The sequence below is a fragment of the Myripristis murdjan genome, chromosome 22 (assembly GCF_902150065.1).
Source record: "Myripristis murdjan chromosome 22, fMyrMur1.1, whole genome shotgun sequence".
In the NCBI taxonomy this organism is placed as follows: Eukaryota; Metazoa; Chordata; class Actinopteri; order Holocentriformes; family Holocentridae; genus Myripristis; species Myripristis murdjan.
This window is the reverse complement of record NC_044001.1, coordinates 5,358,221-5,379,090: the sequence shown is the minus strand read 5'-3', so window position 1 is coordinate 5,379,090 and position 20,870 is coordinate 5,358,221. Positions and strand designations below refer to the sequence as shown.

Below are 20,870 nucleotides of genomic sequence, written 5' to 3'. Positions count from 1 at the left end.
TTAAAAACTCTCTGCGTCTGCTTGTAATTACTCTGTGAAGCCCGAGCCAAAGTTTGACGGCAGGAGCCAAAAAAATGTGTGTCAGAAATATATCAGCTCGCTCCAGGCGTCAGAATACACACACACACACACCCACTCACACACACACACACACACGGAGACCTGAGGCGGTCCCAGTGAAGGATTGTAATGCCAACACCTCTCTGTGATTGACAACATTAGAGGCCGCGCACGCACACACACACACACACACACACACACACACACACATATGAGATGTGACGCTGCCGCCGAAATCGCCGCAAAGCAGCCGGGGGAAAAGGATGTGTTTCGCTGTTGCCATGGCAACAAGTGGCACCGCGGCCACCGGCTCAGCGGCAGTAGATGTGAGAGGTGTGTGTGTGTGTGTGTGTGTGTGTGTGTGAGTCGGCTCACCTGAATCCACCTGCATTAGTAGACACGAGTAGACATGAGAGTGCAATTTTAATAAAACGCACACCTGCATCTACATCCTGCAGGACGTCCTGCTGGGAGGGGGGGAATCTGGACATTTTTCAAAAAAATTTTAAAAAATAATCAAAAACCGACCGGCTGCATTACCTCAGCAAAATGTGAACGCCGGCATTGCTCTTATTTTTATTTATTTATTTATTTATTTTTATATTGTAGCAGTTTGAGATTTGTTTTAAATGTAAAGTGCATTACAAATAAAATGTATTATTATTTATTTATTTTTTCAACTTTTTCAAGTTTTTTTGGTAATTTTACACGCCCAAATATTCACCTGTTTGACAATCAAGAAATTTTAAAAATTTTTATTTATTTTTTTAATATTGAAATACAGTTACTTTTTCTTCCTGGGAAACAGGGCATCTTCAGCGGTGAGCTGTGAACCAAAAAAAAAAAAAAAAAAAAAAAAATCCGTGCGGTGTGTATCGTATTTACTTTGGAAATCTGACACGGCCCCTTACCTGAGTCGCCCCGATGAGATAAACCCCGCCCATGTGGTATTCCAAGATAACAATCGCTTTCAACTATTATGTGACCCCGATCTGACACACACACACACACACACACACACACACACACACACACACACACAGAGAGAAACTCACACAAGCGCAGACATTGAGATGGTAATTAGCTCATCTCTCTTTCGGTATTTAGAAAGTAAAAGAGACATCTGATGACCGGTCAGCCACCTCCCCAGCTTTTGTCCCGGGGCACTCACTCACACACACTCTCACACACACACACACACACACACACATAAAGAGAGAGAGAGTGAGCCATGCCTCGGTGCCCTCGCCCTCCACACCCTCCCGGCGGGAACAATGGGCCTCTCTGAGCTCTGACTCGCCGCTCTCCCTCTCATTGTCCCTCCTCTTCTCAATACAACTCAATAAATCGCCCTGACACTTTCCAAACGTCCGCGATTGTACGACTCAGACGAGCTCCTGCATTGTGGTCGGCCTCGGAGCCGGTGCGCATTGTTCGGCCCTCGCGGCGCTTCGCGGCCCACCGTTTCGCCCTCTTTCAGCGTCTGTCAAACAATGTTTTACACCGTTTGGTCGTCCTGAACATCTTGAACATCTCTCATGGCGGCGGCGGCGGCGGCGGCGGGCTGATCTTGGCCGGTTTTGACCGAAATGCAACCGTTTCGAGCCGCCGAGTGTCCGCCAGCAGCCGTGTTTCCTGTAGCCGCGTACAACTAATCCAAGACGAGAATCTCCAATCTGACCCGTCTTTTAGCGATTAATTCCTGGAGAGAAATCACCAAACATCTGCAATCCACATTAAAAAAAAAAAAAAAAAAAAAAAAAAAAAACGCAGCAGAACGTGGAAAAACTTGAGGGAAAGGTTCTGCAAAACAAAGATTCCCGACTCCAGATTGTTGTCATTCCTCCGTGCACAAACACACAGGAACCAGGTGCAGCAACATAAACAGAAACACTAAAAAAAATAATTTAAAAAATATATAAAATAAAAAAAGCAATCCTAACTCTATCAATGTATGTCTATACTTGAATATGCATAAGAAGTAAACTTATATATGTACATGAAAATAATAATAATAATGCTAAACTTTACTTATATAGCAAGTTCAGTTACAAAGTGCTTCACTAAAGCAAAATAAAAGGCAAAATCCAATAAAAGCAGTAAAACTAAAACTGTTATAAAAGTAAGAATAAAATAAAGTATATGATGAGATAATATAATAAAATGATGAAACAATGCAATGGATTATTAGACATGCACAGTAAGATGTTCATCAAGTGAAAGTGCATTTCAAAAGGTGTGTTTTTAAGAGATTTAACAGATCACGGAGATGCGGCTTTGCCTGATTTGTACCTAACAGGTGAGGCGGAACACAAAGTGCATTAAAGTGCCGCCGACGAGACGAACAGGAAACGTATGAGAGCAGATCAAATATTTAAATAGAGCAAACTAGGTAAAAATCAAAAGGGCCGCCTGCTGTGCACACGGAGGCGCGATCATAGGGCCCGGCGCTGTAAATGACACGGCGCCATTATCCGGCATGAGTCAGGCCTGCGTGAGGCGCCGGTGCGTTCCCGTGTCGCTCGGCGGGGGGGTCCGACACCCGCCGTGTGTTTTTAAAACTCCTCACAGCCGCTGCATGGAGCACGGCATCAACCTCCTGCGATTTACATATCTGCTTTTTGAGGATGTGGTCTGACTCACTGCCCTGTCTCTCTGTGTTTTTTTTTACAGAAGCGCCGTACTGGACCAGGCCCGACCGGATGGACAAGAAGCTGCTGGCCATCCCGGCTGCCAACACGGTCAAGTTCCGCTGCGCCGCGGCCGGCAACCCGACGCCGACCATCCACTGGCTGAAGAACGGCAAGGAGTTTAAGGGCGAGCAGCGGATGGGAGGCATCAAGGTGAGTCGGACACAGAAGCAGAACAAAGTTAGAGAGAGAGAGAGGGTGTTGTGGTTAGAGGGCCGTTTGGGTGAAAGCGCCCTTTAGCGAGTCGAGTCGAGCCTGTTTTTGTCCGGTGGAGCTGCTCGGCGTGAGATTGTTTTGGGCCGCTCCCTGGTGTGAAGGTCTATAAGTGGACGGAGTGTGAAGCAGCGTGGTGGTGAATCTCCCAAAAAAAAAAAAAAAAACGGTGTCCTGGCCAGACTTATTCCCAGCGAGGTCGTCCCGTATAAATTTAGAGGGGCTCCCCGCGGGTCAAACGGCTGAAGTCCGAGTGTCGCACAGATCCACGCGGCGTTGACAGTCGCCCAGCGCGGCAAACAGCTGTTGTGCTCCGTTTTGTCATCGGATTCGCCCCGGACACTGCAGCGTTGTTTGGAATGGAATGGCGTTGCTTAAAGTAACAGGGCTTGGTTTACTTTCCCGGCCCCTCTTCATGGCCCCCCGGGGGCCGTGGGATCCAAACGTCCGAACTGCGGCTCGGTCACAACATCGGAATTCAAACAGTCAAAAGTTGTGTTTTGTTTTAAGTAAACTCCGACTTAACCCTTTATAGGGCAAGTGACTATTTTTGGTAATTTCAGAAATTTTACATCCCCTGTCTCAGTTAGTTCAATGATCATTTGGTCTTCACCCAGCCAATCAGCAAAGATCGCTCTACATCCCAGGTCACATGATTGTGGCATTTGACCAATCTCAATGGCTTTGATTTTCTATTACAAAATGAAAATTTTAGAAAAATTTTATAGAAGTAATAAAGTCCTGTCATGTTCACTAATAACAGTCTAGGGTTGTTTTTTTTTTTTTTTTTTAATTTCAAAGTATTTCAGTGAGTGCCCTATAAAGGGTTAATAACAGAGAAATCCTCAAATGATACCCAGAGATGTGAAGGAGTGAGGCTGAATCCTGCTGGATCCTCATCGTGACGCAAACCTTCCCTCCATTCTCCTTTTCATCAACAGGCTCATCAGTTTAAACTTTTCCTCTTTGCTTCATAACCTCGTCTTCTACAGGACGTGGTAATATGGTCGTAATATAAGTAATATGATCTTACTCCCTGTTAAACGTAATAATAACTCGTTAGGATGAGTGTTGCAAAGGGGTGGACAGTTTCCGGTAAATTTCCTGGAAAGTTTCCGAAAATGAATTGGAAATTTTCAGGAGATATTTGCTGTCACGTTTTTTTTTCCAATTTTTCCGAAAATTCCCAAAATGAAGGTTTTGGAGTGGCCTAGTCAAAAGTCCAGACTTGAATTCGATTGAGATGCTGTGGCCATGACCTTAAACAGGCCTTTCATGCTTGAAACCCCTCCAGTTTGGCTGAATTCAAACATTTCTGTAAAGAAGAGTAGGCCAAAATTCCTCCACAGCGATGTCAAAGACTTATTGCCAGTTATAAAATTCCCGAAAATTCCCTGGAAATTCATGATAATGTAACATGTTTGCATGCATATCTGCTTAAAACAAACCAAAATGTTTATTATGTATACATGTATATGATCGAGTGAATGCAGTGAATATACATTCCTGAAAATTCCCGGAAAATTCCCGTTTATTCCTGTTTATTCCCGTTAATTTCCAAAAATTCCCATGGAAATTTTCCAACTTTGAAAATTCCGGGAATTTTTTAGGATGCTCTTGCACGTCCCGCCTCAGAGCTCTGCTGCTGCCAGGTCTGATGTTTAAACGGCATCACAGCACTTTGCTCTCAGCGGCCCGCAGGTTTGAAACCTGGAAACCAAACCTGATCTGAACCCAGAGCGCCGCGTGTTTGTGCAGCGGCATGTTGACCGCCCGAGATGCCTTTCGGATTTCCACCGCCTTTCATCTTTTTTGTTTTGATTTGAGCGTGCAAAAACAGAAACAATACGACGCTCATAACATTATGACATTAAAAGCGGACTCATAAAGGTTTAAGAGCGTCGAAAAAAATGAGCACATGAAGTCGCTTGTTCCCCACAAGAAAAGCAGACATAAAACGTTTGTGATGCGTTTATAAAGTTTTACAGTAACAGAGACATTTTTTTATTTTGTGTTCCGAGTTTAAGAGCGCTGCCTCAGGAAACACTATTCCTTCTTCTTCTGCTTCTTCTCCTCGTCCTTCTTCTTTTTCCTCCTCTGCTCCTTCTTCTTCTTCTTCTTCTTCTTCAAAATGTAAAACACTGAGATCTGGCTCAGCAAGGCACACGAGCCAGGCTGGTATAGTGAGGGAGAAGGTCGCTGCCGTTTTCCAGTTCAGGATTTTTTGCTTTGAAGTCAAATGTGATGAAGTATCACCGCAGAAAAAAAAAAGAAATTTCGACATTTCAAACGAATATATTAGGCGTAAACCAGGGCCAGTCACAGTGTAGTTTTCCTGATCTGGCACGAAGGTTGAAGGTCTGGGGTTTCAAGTGTTCGGTGCAATCAGATCTGTCAGATGAGCGCTGAAATAAAGCGTGATAAACATGCCAACAAAAAAAAAAAAAAAAAAAAAAGGAGGATAAAATCAGGTTAGTGCTGCTTTTCCCTGACGAAGGTTTGGCCTTTAAAGAGTTAAATGTAATGAGATCCTGCAGCTATTAACAGTTTACAGAGATCTCCAACATCTGCTCCCAGCAGACCAACAGCAGTTGTCTCCCTCCCTCTGTCCCCACTCACACACACACACACACACACACACACACACACACACATGCTCACATACCCCCAGAGATACATATACATTATCGCATATGCACTCATGCACACTCAGATACGTATATGCACACACACATTTGCACAGATACACTCTTCTCTCCCTCTCTCTCTCTCTCACACATGCACACACACACATGCCCACAGATCCACACACACACACACACACCTGTCACCAGCCCTCAGAGCAGACAGAGCCCGGCCGGAGTGGCTCTCTGACAGCATCGTGCTCGGCGTCGAGGAAGATTCGCCGTTGTTAAAGGTTTGCGTCGTTAGCGGCGGATTAATTGGCGGATTAAATTGAGCGGCCAAAGCACTCCGATATTTATTCCATCTGTTCATCGACCTTGTGTTTCCCTCACAACCCCCCTCCAGATGCCTTTGTGCAAGAAACACTGACAAACGGCGAGCTCACGGAGCGTCATGTCGATGTTTTGGTGGTATTTGAGGCCGTATATTAAGACGCTGATGTGATTCCAGTCTGGATAATCTCACGGTGCATCGGGGGGCCTGTGCTTTCCCTCTGAATGCTGCACGCAGATGTAAAGACAGAAACCGAGAAAGTGTCCGGTGAAAGCCTTTGTGCAGCACGTGAGGTCCCGCTGTCCTCGCGCCGCGTCGTGTCAGCGTGTCACGAGTGTGCGCCGCAACGCTGCGACTTGTCAACAAGCCACCGAGACAAATTCCTGTACATTTTCCGCGCCGTATGGCTCGCCGCGGAGAGAGCTTGGCACTAACCCCCGCCGCCGCTCGAGGGTTTAACTCCCACCGCGGCCACCCAGGCTGAAAGTGCCTGCCGCCGCGGCGCTGCGAGGCGTTTTTGGGGTTGAAAGTGTCAAGCGAGTGATATAATTTACGTTAATGACGCGCGCGCCGCTCGGTTATTGAAGCCATTCAGATTCTGGTAAACGCCTCTCAGTGACTCAGGCGCTGTTGCAGTTCATCGACGGAGCCTTAAAACAAAGTGTTGATGCAGAAGCACCAGAGCAGGGCGGATGGCAGAGCGGCATGCAGAGCAGCTTTTGTTTTGTTTTGTTTTGTTTTTCATCATATCTGCTTTGATAGACGCCGTCTGACCTCGTGTCCCGAAACAATTTCCTTCCTTTTTTCTTGTACTGCCCACGTCGAGTTTATGAACTTGTTTAGTCGTCAGAAATTGGCTGTTTTTTTTCCCATTCTGCTTTCTTTCTTTCTTTTGTTTTTTTGAATGCAGCTTCAGTTCCATGCAACTAAAGGCCCCGTTTACACCTTTTAGTAAAACACGCTGGTAACACTTTAGAATAAGAGTACAATAATTAACGTTAGTTAATGTTAATTAATGCCGTAATGGTTAATTAACTGTTAGTTGATGATTATTATGGCATTTACTAATGTTAATAATATCTACAATAACCCTTAAATAACATATAAATTAATACCTTAGCATGAACAGCATTAGTACATGATTCTTAGACACATTAGTTAATGGTTAGTTAACTGTTACTTAATGTTCATTACCTGTTACTTAATGTTTATTACCTGTTACTTCATGTTTATTACCTGTTACTTAATGTTTATTACCTGTTACTTCATGTTTATTACCTGTTACTTAATGTTTATTACGGCATTAACTAACGTTAATTGTTGTACTCTTATTGTAAAGTGTTACCAACACGCTCTCCTTATCTGGGTTCTGCTGCATTGTGATTGGACCTCAATGCGACTAAATCACCAAACACTGCATCTAAAAAAACTAATAAATAACTAACTTAACTTTTTGAGTGTAGATATTCCCATCCCCTTCCTTGTTCCTGGGTATTTCTTTGTCCAGCAGTAAAGCCTGGATGAGTGTAAATTAAATCTATATTGTAACTAACATCATTAACATGAAGTCATAACTGTCTAGGACTATTTAACCGTAGGTAGGTCACAGTTGTGGTTTTAATGGAATCGTCCAATGAATGGCGAGAATTTGGTTTGCATCATCGCTGTGAGTGTTCACGGTGAGTCTGCTGACATGGCAACAGGCACGGTTTCATCTCCAGTGTGAAGTCGGTTCTGTGTTTTCATGTTCCTCTGTTGCATGAGAAACCCCGTCCAGCCTCTTTGGGCTTGTGAGAGCCTTTTGAAACGCGTTGGATAAACTCCAAAAACACACCGCCATCAAAAAAAAAAAAAAAAAATCAAGGCTGTTCTTCTCAATCCCTGGAAAAAAAAAAAAAAAAAGAAAACTTCAACATTTCGGGGGATACAAGGTTTTCACCTGCAGCTAATTGCACAAACGTTGCATTATGTAAAGCCAGCCTGTAAAAAAAAAAAAAAAAAAAAAGGTTTAACTTTGGCTTTCTGAATCTGGCAGACCGCCTGGACCGAGACAGTCGGCGTGCACGAGCCTCCAAGTCAAACGCATCGGCGCCAGTGTCACTAAAACAAATCACCGCGCGCTAATTGCCAATTCTAATCGCTCTCATTCTGATTGCAATCGACAGGGACATGAAAACTTTCCTCTGCTGTGCGGCGGCCGGTGGAAGTCATCTGCGAAAGACAAATGCAAATATTGTCTTTGCCTAATTGTGTCGTCTGGTTCCGACAGAGATGTTAGACGGTGACTGAGGCCTCATTAAGGCCCGCCCCTCCTCTTCCTGATAGCCAATCACAGCTGGCCTTGTACCCTCTGTGTCAGTATGAACCTTTTGTGCTTTTTACATTCAAGCATTTAATTCATGTTGCCACAGCTGATGCAGTGAAATAAACTCAAACTCCTCGACTAGATCCTCGACTACAGTTTTGTAAGAGAGAAAAGAAGGAGAAAGAGCAGCTGAGGAGAAAGATTGAAGGGATTATTTTGATAATCTGGAGTGAGCAGATGAGGAGGAGATGCGCTATCAAATGCGAGTAGAAACTCCTGCACGTGTTACGGCGCTGAGCAGTTTAAATGGAGATGATTATTAAGACGTTTTCCCCAGCGTCTTTATCTCGGAGTTATCACATGACCCCCTCCCTCCCTCCCTCCCTGCTCCTGCTTTCTTGCCGTTTAAATCCCCCAGCAGCCAATCGCAGCGCAGCCGCTGTCGGCCTTGAGAGAGGTGAGCGGAGAAATGACCTTCTATAGTATCCGGCTGCTGGGTGACAGACAGGCTAAACAGGGCTGCCGCTGGCCTGTGACACGGCCCGGCACCGGGGGGTCAGGGGCGGCCGCCTCACCCCGTCCCGTGTCAGAGCCCCGGCTCACCCCGCTCACCCCGGCTCACCCCGCTGGCACGCTGCAAAAAGTGTCCATGGTCTCCGCTGTCAGCTGGAGTGCACCATCTACCTTTTTTTTTACAAATATAAAGCGAGCAAAGGAAAAATAATCCTTAAAAAGAGAAGAATCTGCCGTTTTCATTCCATGCGAGTGTAAAACCAGGTGGTTCGGTTTCCACTCGACCTTTAAAAAAAAGTCAAGATTTCTGCACTTTCTCGCGGCGTGTTTGAATCAAGTCCCATTTTCTTTAATCAGCTCGAGTGACCCGCCAAGTGTGGAGGCATTTTTCATCGGAGCTCCTTTATTTGTCAGTCTCATCTTCATCTTTTGCTGCTAAAACGCTCAGGATTTTTTTTGGCACTTCAGCTGCCAATCAAACAGTGTGGGCGGGACTTGGATATGTCAGTTAATGGAGTTTGAAATTCCCCTTTCTTTGTTCTTTGTCTGTTCTTTGTCTATTACAAACATCACTTCCCGTGCGGCTGACACCGACTTTTTTTTTGGAACGGCAAATTAAAAAAACTCTCATAAACTGATAGAGAGAATCAAAGCGGACGTTTATTTAGATGAAAATGTCACTCGAAGACGAATTAAATGATTGTTTCTGGCGAGGACGGACACTCTTTGCGACGTGTCACCGGCCTCATCAGCCCGGCGCCCGTCTCCCCGTGATGAGTTCATCTAGCAGGACGAAGGTTTTTTTGAGGGTGGGGGTGGAGTGGGGGTTTCTGGGATGGACGGGTGGGGGTCGGTTTCACCCCTCCGGGCCCTGACAGCCTGACAATGGCTCCTCTAAAGACTCTATTCGTGCGGCGGGGTCCTCAAGGTGCAGCGCTCTTCATCTCGCGCCCGCCGCTGAATGACAAGATCATTTTTTTATTTGACAGCCGTGCTTAATTTCGGCTGAATGAGCGCGCGGCCGTGTCTGATTTTTAGCGTTTTGACGGCTGATGGGATGATTTCGTCACGTATATGTCTCCCTTTTTTTTTTTTTTTTTTTTTTTTTTTTTTTTAAATGTGTGTGTGTGTGACTGATTGACTGACTGACTGACTTGCCAACTGATCCATGCTGATCAGCCCGCCGGAGTTTCTCCCCTCGGCTCTGCCTGCCAGCGGCTTTGTCATTTACTTAAGTGCCTTCAGATCTCCGGAGGTGTGGAAGCGACTGCGGGAACGGACCATTAAAGTCCATTACCTGTCGACAGAGTACCTGCTGTCCTCGCACCCGAGTGACGGCAGCCGCTCAGGAGGCGCTCGGCGTTCTCCTTTGTTCTTTAACTGCGAAACAGCACCGGCCTCCATCCTCTTTCTTCTCTCGAGCAGCGACGTCAACTCGATGAAGTCGACTTCGACACCGAAATTATCGCCAAAGAACATGAGATGACTCGAGAAAATGGACGTTTTTGACGACTGTGTTGCTTTTTTGCGGCCGTGTTGAGATTTTTTTTAACATGGAAGCATCATCACAGCCGCTAAAGATAGATAGATGGATAGATAGATAGATACTTTATTCATCCCGAAGGAAATTCCCAGTTTTCAGCAGTATCCACAGAGTACAAGATTAAATAAAGACGCTTGACTCGTCCTTTAATCCGATAAACTGTCTTTCTCTGCTGAAATTTTACCATTAAAGAAGCTCATTTGAGATTTACTAACAGCAAAAAGAGAAGGAGACAAGAGAGACTGTGTACATTATCATTATATTATTACACTGTTGCCCTGTCATTAAAGTTAGACCAATATATTGGTGTGACCTTTTATTAAATTGCAGCTATTATCCATTTAATGGAGGCTCCTGCCTCAGCAAAGCCACAGAAAACAGTGTGTGCAGCCCCTTTAATTGTATTTCTTTACAAAATCAATTGACTCATTTGGTGTTCAGGAATGTGTTCAGTTACTCCGTCCATCATTTAAACGCTCTCATGTATCCCAGAGGTCCCCTGCCATTCAGTGAACGCGGTGGTTCAACATTTACAAATGACCGTTTACGAATGACATGGTCTTAAAAAGCTGCTAACCCTGAAATAATGTCATTATTCTGGGTGTCAGCGGAGAGTTTTCCGTGTTTCAGAGGATTTTCCACCATGATAAGAGCACAATTATGGAGGAGAAACACTGAATATTAACAAAAAATCATTAAGCTGAAAGACTTAAATGTCAATATCCTCAGAGAGCCCTATCAGTTGATTATATGTATTATCATACAGTCATATAAGTGTTTGTTTTTGGTTATTTGGACCCAGTTCTACCTTGTGCATCGACTGAAAAGCGACAAAAGAGAAGCAAATCGTGTGTTTTGTCGAAATCAAACGGGACGGTAAATATGATGTATGGCTCAATTTGTAAAGTGGGAAACAAAATTCCAGCAGTGCAGCGTCTCTGCAGACACCAGCGCAGCTCGGAGCCTCCTCTTCTTTATGGAGGGGCCGAGCCTAAAGGTCGGAGGTCGCCTCTCTATTGAGCCATCAGATCGCGGTGGAGGAGGTTGGGGGGGTTGGGAGGGTGAGGGGGGGGCGTCGCCGGCCTATTGAGCGACCGGAGCCTCTGACAGCCAAAGCCAATGCTGTTGTGCGCTGCCACATATAGCGGAAGGGATTTTATTGTGTTGGTGCTGAACTGCGGCGGCACAAGCGAGACAAAAGCTTGACAATGTAATTATTGTGTTTGACTCGGGTCCGGGCCGGTCAGCGCCTCAACCGATTTTTCAATCCCTGTTTTGACAGGTTTCCAGGGCAAAGCTCTTAACTGGCTCCACACTGTTACTTTTTAAGACCTTAAGCGCTTTAAATCCATGTTTTTCCCCGTCCAGATTTTAACACTGCCTCGATTGTGAGCCTCCGTAGGCCGCGTCGGAATTTCTTCACCTTGCAAGATTATTTTTGGAGCCTTTTCTTTTTTTTTTTTTTTTTTTTTTTCGAAATTTTAGCACTGCCACGGTCATGCATTTCCTCCCCAGTCGTTTTACCCAAACACACCGTGGCTATCAAAAGACAGATTATTCTGTTTACTTGGTTTTCTCCTGCGTTTCACCTCATATTTTTTTTCTTTGAACTCTCAGCCTCGCAATTTTACAGCACTTCCTTCGCTGTTGATGCAGCGGCACGCAAAGCCAAGCTGAGGCCGCAGACCCACAAACTTTAGGAGCTCTAATGGCTCGCCCTGAGGGTCACTTCTATCTGTTTCCTCCCTCTCTGCGGGTCAAATTAGACGGTAGCGCAGATCCGGGCCACTGGTCTGCTTTGACACAGTCATAAATTCTGGTAACTGGCCCCACTGGTTCTGACAGGGCTATTTTGCGAGGTGAAGACTGAGGGCTTGGACTATAAAGGGAGCTGAGCTTCCTGTGTTTCTGACTCAACTCCTGCACTGCAAAAAAAAAAATGTCATGTAACCTGCCAGCTGAGCCGTGCACTGCAAAAACAGGTCGTTTATTTTCATATTCAATGGTAACAGCTTGTTTTGGGGTTTTTTCTTTAAAAAATGAAAAAAATGCACCAATCGCACTTGTTTCCGATGCAGTTTCACTTGTTTTTTTGCATAAATCTGTTGAAACAAGACAGAATAAGGCAGATCAGCCCACCAGGATCAAGAAAATGACACTTGATTCTAGAAAAATCCTGGAAACAAGTTGATCAGGGTTGGAAACAAGTGGGATTATCTCATCCCACCGGCAGATTATTTCACTTGTGTCAAGAAAAGCACAGACTATGACATTTTTTACAGTGTAAAGTCTTGCTTTACTTCAAATAAGTGAAAGAATTATGGAAATGGGATTAAATAATATCACAGATTTCCACTGCAGGTTTGTTATGAACAACTTAAACTAGGGCAGATTGCATTTTCTTTTTACTTTACTCTTATAAAAATAATATTTTAGGACCAAATTCAAGCCTAAATAACAGGTTCAGGTGTATATTTTTGCTCTCTTCGTAATCCCAACCCGCCTCTCTTTCCTCTCCAACCCGTCACTTTTCCCCATGCTCATAAAAGTTCAATAACTAATTTAGACGGAGACTTTTTGCAGTGTAAACCTCCCTGTCCATTCCCATGGCTTGTGCCCTTCTGTAGGTCCACGGCCAAAGCCCTAAAACCTTTAAAGCCTCCTATGACTCTAAAGTAAGCTCCTTAATAATTTAATTCTGTTTGGAATCTGGCATGATTGGACTGGATGGGATTATCACGTTCGGGGACTAATGCTGCGGGTTCAACAGGGGTTAGCCAGTGTAACATGGTAATAAAGGCAAGTGGCGTGTATGGAGAAGTAATTAAACGCGCCGAGGGAGAGACGGGGGGGAAATTAAATTAGAAATGTCACTCATATAACTAATAATTACTATAAAAAATCAATTAGATTAGAGTGGGTGTTGCCTGTGAAGATTGCCGCCGGTGAAGAAAGCTGCGCACTTTCTGAGCAGATATGAATCTAGATGGAGGATGCATGAAAATCTGGTCTTTTCAAGAAATTAAGAGGCAGTTTGGGTCGGATTAGATACAATGACTCGACTCAAGGACACTTTTTTTTTATGACACTGTATTGTTTTCTAATAGAGAATATCTGCTGTGGGCACACACTGATTATTGGAGTATTTGATCAGAGATTTTACCAAACATCTGATACCGAAACACGTCCGAAATAAAAGCAAGCTGTGTTGATCGTCTCCGTTTTCGGCACACAGAAGCCTGTGTTTCTGAAACGATGGGAAAAACAAAGATTATATATCAATTATTTTGTCCGGTGACACCAAACCGATGCTCCAAACTGCAATCTTTACTTATGTTACCGTAATGGAGTAGCTTCTTGTGTAGTTGTACTTAATATTTTCAGTATTTAATGTCACTGAGGCACTTTTTTGCTGAAGTTTTGTGTGTAACTACTTTTTAAATTGAACTGGTTTTACTTTGCTGGTGCACTTTTGTGTCATTTCCAAATTTCCAGTTTAAACTTTCAACTTTTCATCCTTTCAGAATTTCATGGATAAGATCACATCTGACACAGTTATTGTCTCTAAAAGAAAATAACTTGGTAACTTTTAGTATTTCCTGGTGCTCTCTCCACCGCTGATTGTTCGATATTTTAAGTTTCACGCTCGGTGTCGGGATGAGCGCTGCAGAAGTGTGAGCCGCGGTGCATCCCTGCTTACAGATTACAAAGCCTCTCTCTGTGCACCTCACTGGCCGCGGCCCCGCAGCGATCCCCGACTGAAGTCTTCTGCTTTGCCACCTTTTGGCTTCCCTGTGCACACATCGCAGGCGCTCGCTCGCTCGCTCTTCTCCTGCAGCGGGAGCCGCTCCGGCACAAGGCGTCACTCATCTCCGCTCATGAGAGCAGCCATTGACTCCAGTTTGACTCTGAGAGGGAAGGAGGGAGGGGGGCAGACGGGGTGGAGCCAGCCGCTTTTCCAAAAAAAAAAAAAAAAAAAACAGCGTTTGCCAGCGTGCAGCGAGCCGCCTGGTCCATGTTACCACGCAACTGCAAAAAGCACACACAGGCATAATATTTACACTGTTACATTATTTTCCGCGTGCGCCTCCAAGTGCGAGAGAGTTGAGGAGTGTGTAAGACACAGAGAGAGAGAGAGAGAGAGGGGAGCGTACGAGTGTGTGTTCCTCGAGCCACAGTGATATATATTATATGAATGACTGCTTACCTAAAGGCAGCGGGTGAAACGTTTGTGAAAACACTAAGCCCCTCTCTTAGTTTGCACATTTTCCTACGCAGGTGATGTGAAGTGTTCCACCCCGCAAGAGAAAAAAAGAAAAAGCAAAAAAATCCACTTGCTGACATCACTCAGCCCCCTTTTTTTTTTTTTTTTTTTTTTTTTAAGTCATTCTGACCTTTTTCTGGAGGAGTTCGCTTCATGCTTGTCTCGCTACAGTAAGTACAGTGACGGCGCCGCATGTTTCCACTTAACCGTGCAGGTCGTCCTCCTCGGCCCGTGGAGACTCTGCCCGCCGATGCGTGGCGAGGCTCTGCTCTCGCCGCGCCGCGCCGGCCCGGGGCCTCAGGCTGGCTTCTGAATCTGTCAGCTCCATATCTGTCCGCTGGACGGCGAATCCAGCGGCACCTGGTTGAAATTATTCCACGAAATTTAGCCTCTTACTCTCCCAGGGTTGATTGCTCTTGACTGGCACAGCGGAGCCAATTTCAAAGGTGCAAACAAAATCCCTGCCCTGCCTCGCTGCCGGCGGCGTGAAGAAAATGCCTTCTTTAGAAACACTTTGCACAGCCCCGACTTAGGAAAATAATCCCTTGCGAAGATAAAATTGTCTTTATGGTATTATTTCATTGAATCCAATTGATTGCTCTAATGTTTCGGGGCTTATTGGGTTTTGTTTTTTTGTAATGTGACTGCGCACCGAGGCTGATTTCTTGCCATCTTTGTTTGATGTGGCAATTCATCCGGAAGTTTCCCCTCTGGTGAAGTTCTTCATCTCGTCTTTCTCGGTGTAAGTGGAGAGACGTTTTGAATAATAAGCGCTCCACGCCGCACCTCGGTCCTCTTCGCCTCGATTTGGCGCCACAGAGCTGCACTTTGGGCTTTCAACGGTCAGAACATGACGACGCCATGGAGCCTCAGTGCAGATTTATCATTTCCTACAAACCATCACTGTCCTTTATTCCTCTCTTTTTTGTTAAGCAGCATCTAATAAATAAAAGGAGGTACAAACTGCAGCACTGCTATTGTGCAAAGTGTGCTGGTTGCTCCAAATGGCAGCGTGAGAAAACTGAAATCCAGCGTCCAGTCGCCTCCGCCTGATGCAAAAATCTGATTTGGAGGAAAAAAGGGACAATCTGGGGGGGTAATGGGATGCTTTTCTCTGCGAGTGCCCCCTTTGTGATTTAGCCTGACAAGAAGAGTGAATTTTAACGTAAAATGCAGCTTTAATTAGGAATCTTTACACCTTCGCCGCGCATTTTAATAGAGGCTCCACCACCCCCTGTCTGTGTATTCAGAAAGGACTATACATCAGCGCCACGGCTCTGTGCAGGATTTGTGTCTCTTTTTCTTTTTTCTTTTTTCTTTTTTCTTTTTTTGGGGCTCCTTAACAACATCCCTGAAAATGCAATATCAACCCCGCCTGAGGTTTCATCAGAAAGGCAGGGTGTTGTAACAGCGCTGGATGGGGATTTTCATGTCACGTTACACCTCATCTCACCTCGCAGTTCCCTCTCTCTCTCTCTCTCTCTCTCTCTCCTCCCAGCTGAGGCACCAGCAGTGGAGTCTGGTGATGGAGAGCGCCGTGCCGTCCGACAGGGGCAACTACACCTGCGTGGTGCAGAACAAGTACGGCACCATCACGCACACCTACCAGCTGGACGTGTTGGGTGAGGAAACATTCAGCCGTTTTGCTTCTGCTTCCCTTCAGCTGTGCAGAAAAAAGCCGATGAAATCAGACAGTGTAAACAACGCATTAATTGCTGTGCAGAAATGGCTTTAAATTTAAAAAAAAATAAAAAAAAATCAAGAGTTGTGTGCCGACAGCCTAATGAAAGAACAACCTTATTCACTAACTATATAAGTTATGTGGAAAATATCAGCGAAAGAAATGAAAAAGCAGCAGGAAGCGTGGGGAGATGTTAACAGCCTAGTGAAGGCTCGAGCTGCTGTGTGTTCAGTGAAATCAAAAGGCAGGAAAGCATCGGCGGCGTGTGAGTTTTTAATGTTTTTATTCTCCAAAGCGGCAATGCCAGCGTCTGTCAGGGAGTTTTTCAGAATAAGAGTTCACAATCAACAGCATCTCTCCCATTGTTTTAACTTTATTGGTTTTGCAACAAAATTCCATCTTCACAAGTCGTGTAGTCTCACATTCGGTGTCAGAATCCTGTTTTTCTTCAAACAAGTGAAATGAAATCTGCCAGTGGGATGAGATAATCCCACTTGTTTCCAACGCTAATCAACTTGTTTCCAGAATTTTCTCGAATCAAGTGTCATTTTCTTGATCCTAGTGGCTGATCTGCCTTATTCTGCCTTGTTTTGACAGATTTGTACTTGTTGCCGGGGGAAAAAATCATGAAAAAAGTGGAAACAAGTGAGATTATTCCACCCAGCTGGCGGATTATTTTACCTTGTAATAGGAAAAACAAGATTGTAAAATGATGACACTGCAAAAACTCAAAATCTTACCAAGATTATTTGTCTTATTTCAAGTCAAAAATGTCTTATTCCTAGTCAAAATGTCTCATTACACTTAAAATAAGACATGGTCACCTCAGAAGTAACTTGTTTTTAGACAATTTTCACTTGTTTCAAGTGAAAATTTGTTTGTTTCATTGGCAAAATTTGTTTCTTGTTTCTAGCTAATTTTCACTTATTTCAAGTGAATTTTCACTTTTTCCACTGGCAAATTTTGCCAATGAAACAAGCGAATTTTCACTTGTTTCAAGTAAATTTTCTCTTGTTTCAAGTGAAAATTGTCTAAAAACAAGTTACTTCTGAGGTGATCATGTCTTATTTTAAGTGTAATGAGATATTTTGACTAGAAATAAGACATTTTTGACTTGAAATAAGACAAATAATCTTGGTAAGATTTTGCGTTTTTGCAATGTGAAGATTTTTGGCAGTGAATGATAGTCTGATTATCCCCTCTCTTGTCCAATCAGAGCGCTCCCCTCACAGGCCCATCCTCCAGGCGGGCCTCCCAGCCAATCAGACGGTGGTGGTGGGCAGCGACGTGGAGTTTCACTGTAAGGTGTACAGCGACGCCCAGCCGCACATCCAGTGGCTGAAGCACATCGAGGTGAACGGGAGCCGCTATGGCCCCGACGGCGTTCCCTACGTTAACATCCTGAAGGTGAGCGCCCCCCCACCCCGACCCCCCCGCGTCGCTAACGAGCCCGGCTCGCCCCTGCGCCGCCGGCCGGGTTTTTCTCACAAACTGTTTTGCCAGCCTGTGATAATTTCATTCATAATTAATCTCTCCTAAATGTCTTATTTAATGAGTTTTTACAGTAGGTGAGTCGACCGGAGCCCGCAGGCTTTTTTTTTCCACAGCATCGTGTAATTGATGAGCTCGTTCCTAAAATGCTGCATCGTCACCATGGGGAGAAAAGAAAAGAAAAGAGAAAAAAAAGCAGCACCTGAAGTTCATCTTTTAGTGTCTCTCATCTTTCCTCGGAGCTGCTGCCCCCTGTTTCAAATGTTGGAGATCTCAAGTCAGACGCCTCTGGTTTCCCGAACGCTGTCGAAAACTTTCAGCTAAATGGGGGACGCTGGAATTAAAGGGCCATTTTTTAAAGTCAAATGGTCCAATTCTGACAAAATCTGAGACATTTGCCAAAGCGGTGTGGTGTTTTAAAAGCATGACACTGATCAGCCTGATGGGGGTGCTGTAATTAAAGCTGAAAACCGCTGCATCATCAGACCCGATTTTAATGAAACTCGGAGGGACGATGTGTCTTGTTAGTCCTGGGCCAAAGGGGGATGACATGTTTACGCTTTGGACGACCAAACTCGCCTGACTTCCCGACCTCCGAGTAAGAAATATGGAATAAAACGGCGTGCCGAGTCAGAATTCATAGTTGTGGGACCTCTCACTTCATCAATGGTAAAAAAAATAAATAAATAATGTGATCTTTTTAATAATGTATGTTCACCTTGTGGCTTGAATGCACATTTGTTGTTCCTGACTTCAAACTCAAAAATGAAAATGTGACTTTTTGCACTAACTGATATTCTGATTGGTGGTTCGAGGTCAAACTAAACCTGATTAGCTCCATAGAATGAACTTTGACCTTTTGTTTTCCTCTCACGCAGAACCGTTGTGTGTTATTATTATTATTATTTGTCTGCAGAAAGTGTCTCGGAGCTGTGTTTCCTCCCAGAGAGAGACAGGCTGTCAGTCATCCCCGCGCTTCCTAGTCAAATAAAGGTTAAACAAACGCAGCGTGGCAGGCGTCGGGGCGTCTTTTGCGTGGCTCGCCGCCGCTGCCGCTGAGGAGCTTCAGAGAAAATCCTGGAGGTCTCGTCGTCTCCCCGGGCGATGCTGGCATTCGAGAATAGAAACGAGAGTAGAAAGCATTCCTCTCCGGGGGAAGACAACACCCTAAACCCGCAGAGAGGCGTGTAAAAACTCCTTTTTTTTTTTTTGGGAGGCACAGAGAGGAAGACTCCCATAGAAAATCAAGAAGGCCCTCACTTTCTTATTTGGCCTCCCTTTGCTTTTTTCTCTCCCTCGCTCTCTCTCTCTCCCTCGCACTCTCTGTGTGTCTGTCGAGCGAGGGAATAAAACAAACATCTGGTTTGGACTAAGTTAACTGCTGCGGTGGCGGCAACGCAGGGAGAGAGACGGGCTCTGTTAACCGCCATTGCCGTCAGATGTGCTGCGTCGCGTGGTTTGAGGAGGAGGAGGAGGAGGAGGAGAAGGAGGGAAAGAAAGAAGGAGAGAGAGAGAGAGAGAGAGAGGGAAGAGGCACCCAAAAAAGCCATGGAAAAAATGAGTTGAGGAACACAAGGAAGGGCAGAGTCAGCAGGGAGAGGAGAGGAGAGAGAGAGAGAGAATGTGTGTGTGTGACAGAGTGACTGGTGAAGGAGACACAGAGCGAGAGAATGAATGTGGCAGAGAGAGAGAGAGAGAGAAAGGAGAGAATGATGGGAAGTGAAAGTGAGAGAAAAGAGAGATGGAGAAGGGGACAAAAAGGGACAGAGAGCGAGAGAGAAAGGTGAGAACAGAAGGAGAATGGAGGCGAGGCGGCGAGGGAATGAGAAAGACAGAGCAACAGAGAGAAAGAGAGAAGGAGAGGAGGAGGGGGGGGGCGGCACAGAGAGAGAGAGAGAGAGAGAGAGAGAGACCGCGAGCCCGTCGGCCCAGACCGCGGCTCCACACTCTATTTTCGACTACCACATAATTGAAACAGTATTTACTGGGATCTGCACTCTGCATGTGCCTCTTTTTTCTCCCTCCCTCTCTCTCTCTCTCTCCATCTCTCTCTCTCTCTCTCTCTCTCTGCCCCACCACAGTTTATCCTTATGACGCTCTGTGACATCTCATGTGTGGCATATGGGAGCTAAACATTGGTGGGGGGGCGAGCGATGGAGGAGGGGGGGGGGGGGGGGGGGGTGCCCACAGTGTCATGGAGGATGTTTGTTAAAAGCAACGCCTGAATCGTCCTTTTGATGCCTGGAAAAAGAGTTAAGGATGAGTGACGAGCCTGTGGGGGGGGTGGAGGAGGAGGGGGGGTGGTTGGTTGGGTGGGTGGGTGGGTGGGGGGGGGTGTGTCTGTTTCCACAAGCCGAGCCCTGGATGTTCATTAAGCAACCATAAAACATGATATGTTTTCTCCCTTTATGCGCTTTTGCCCGTTTAATTATTTATCCGCAGCCTCTCTCTCGCCTGTCACGGGCCGCGTGTGTGTGTGTGTGTGTGTGTGTGTGTGTGTGTGTGTGTGTGAGCGAGCGCGTGCACATCAGCATGCACGTCGCTTTTTTTTTTTCCCTCCTCTTCTTCTTCTTTTTTTTTTTTTTTTTTTGACATGCCATAATGCCTTTAATCTACCAATAGGCAGCGTGTTCTACCATGCATGTGCTACAAAGCGCGTGTGTGTCGTCTCTCTGTGTGTGTGTGTGTGTGTGTGTGTGTGTGGACGCGGCGTGTTTGTTTTCACAGGTTTGATGATGCGACGCCTTTAATCTCCCCAGCCGACAGCCCGCTCTCACCCTGCATCTGCACAGTGTGTGTGTGTGTGTGTGTGTGTGAGTGTGTGTGTGTGGTTGCAGGAGCTCACTGTAACAGCCTTAAAGGACCGCACCGCTCCAACATTCTGACTTCTCCTTGTCCGTCACGAATATCGGCGGCGTCAACGTGTGCAGAATACGCGAGAAGTCGAGGCTAATTTACCTCAATTTACTCCAAAAATGTGAAAAACTGCCTTGTGAGAGTCGCTGCACAGACGAAATCAGATCTTGGGAATACTTGGCCGGCATGTGCGTTCTCTAAAATGACCTCAAATCTATTAAAATGTGCATAAAATATCGTATAGCACACACTCTTTTACCTTTTCCCTGCCTCTGCCCTGTCTGTCTCGAATGTAT

The 20,870-nt window shown here is 45.3% G+C and overlaps 1 protein-coding gene across 5 annotated transcripts in view; it reads left to right on the top strand.

The window, feature by feature from the left end:
* fgfr3 (fibroblast growth factor receptor 3) overlaps window positions 1–20,870 on the top strand; it is a 97,447-nt gene that overhangs the window by 53,386 nt on the left and 23,191 nt on the right. For all 5 annotated transcript variants that reach the window (XM_030044585.1, XM_030044586.1, XM_030044584.1 and 2 more), the window contains exons 5-7: window positions 2,734–2,903; window positions 16,045–16,168; window positions 17,444–17,634. In XM_030044585.1, the coding sequence (XP_029900445.1) occupies window positions 2,734–2,903; window positions 16,045–16,168; window positions 17,444–17,634 (485 nt within the window). The remainder of the gene's footprint in view (window positions 1–2,733; window positions 2,904–16,044; window positions 16,169–17,443; window positions 17,635–20,870) is intronic.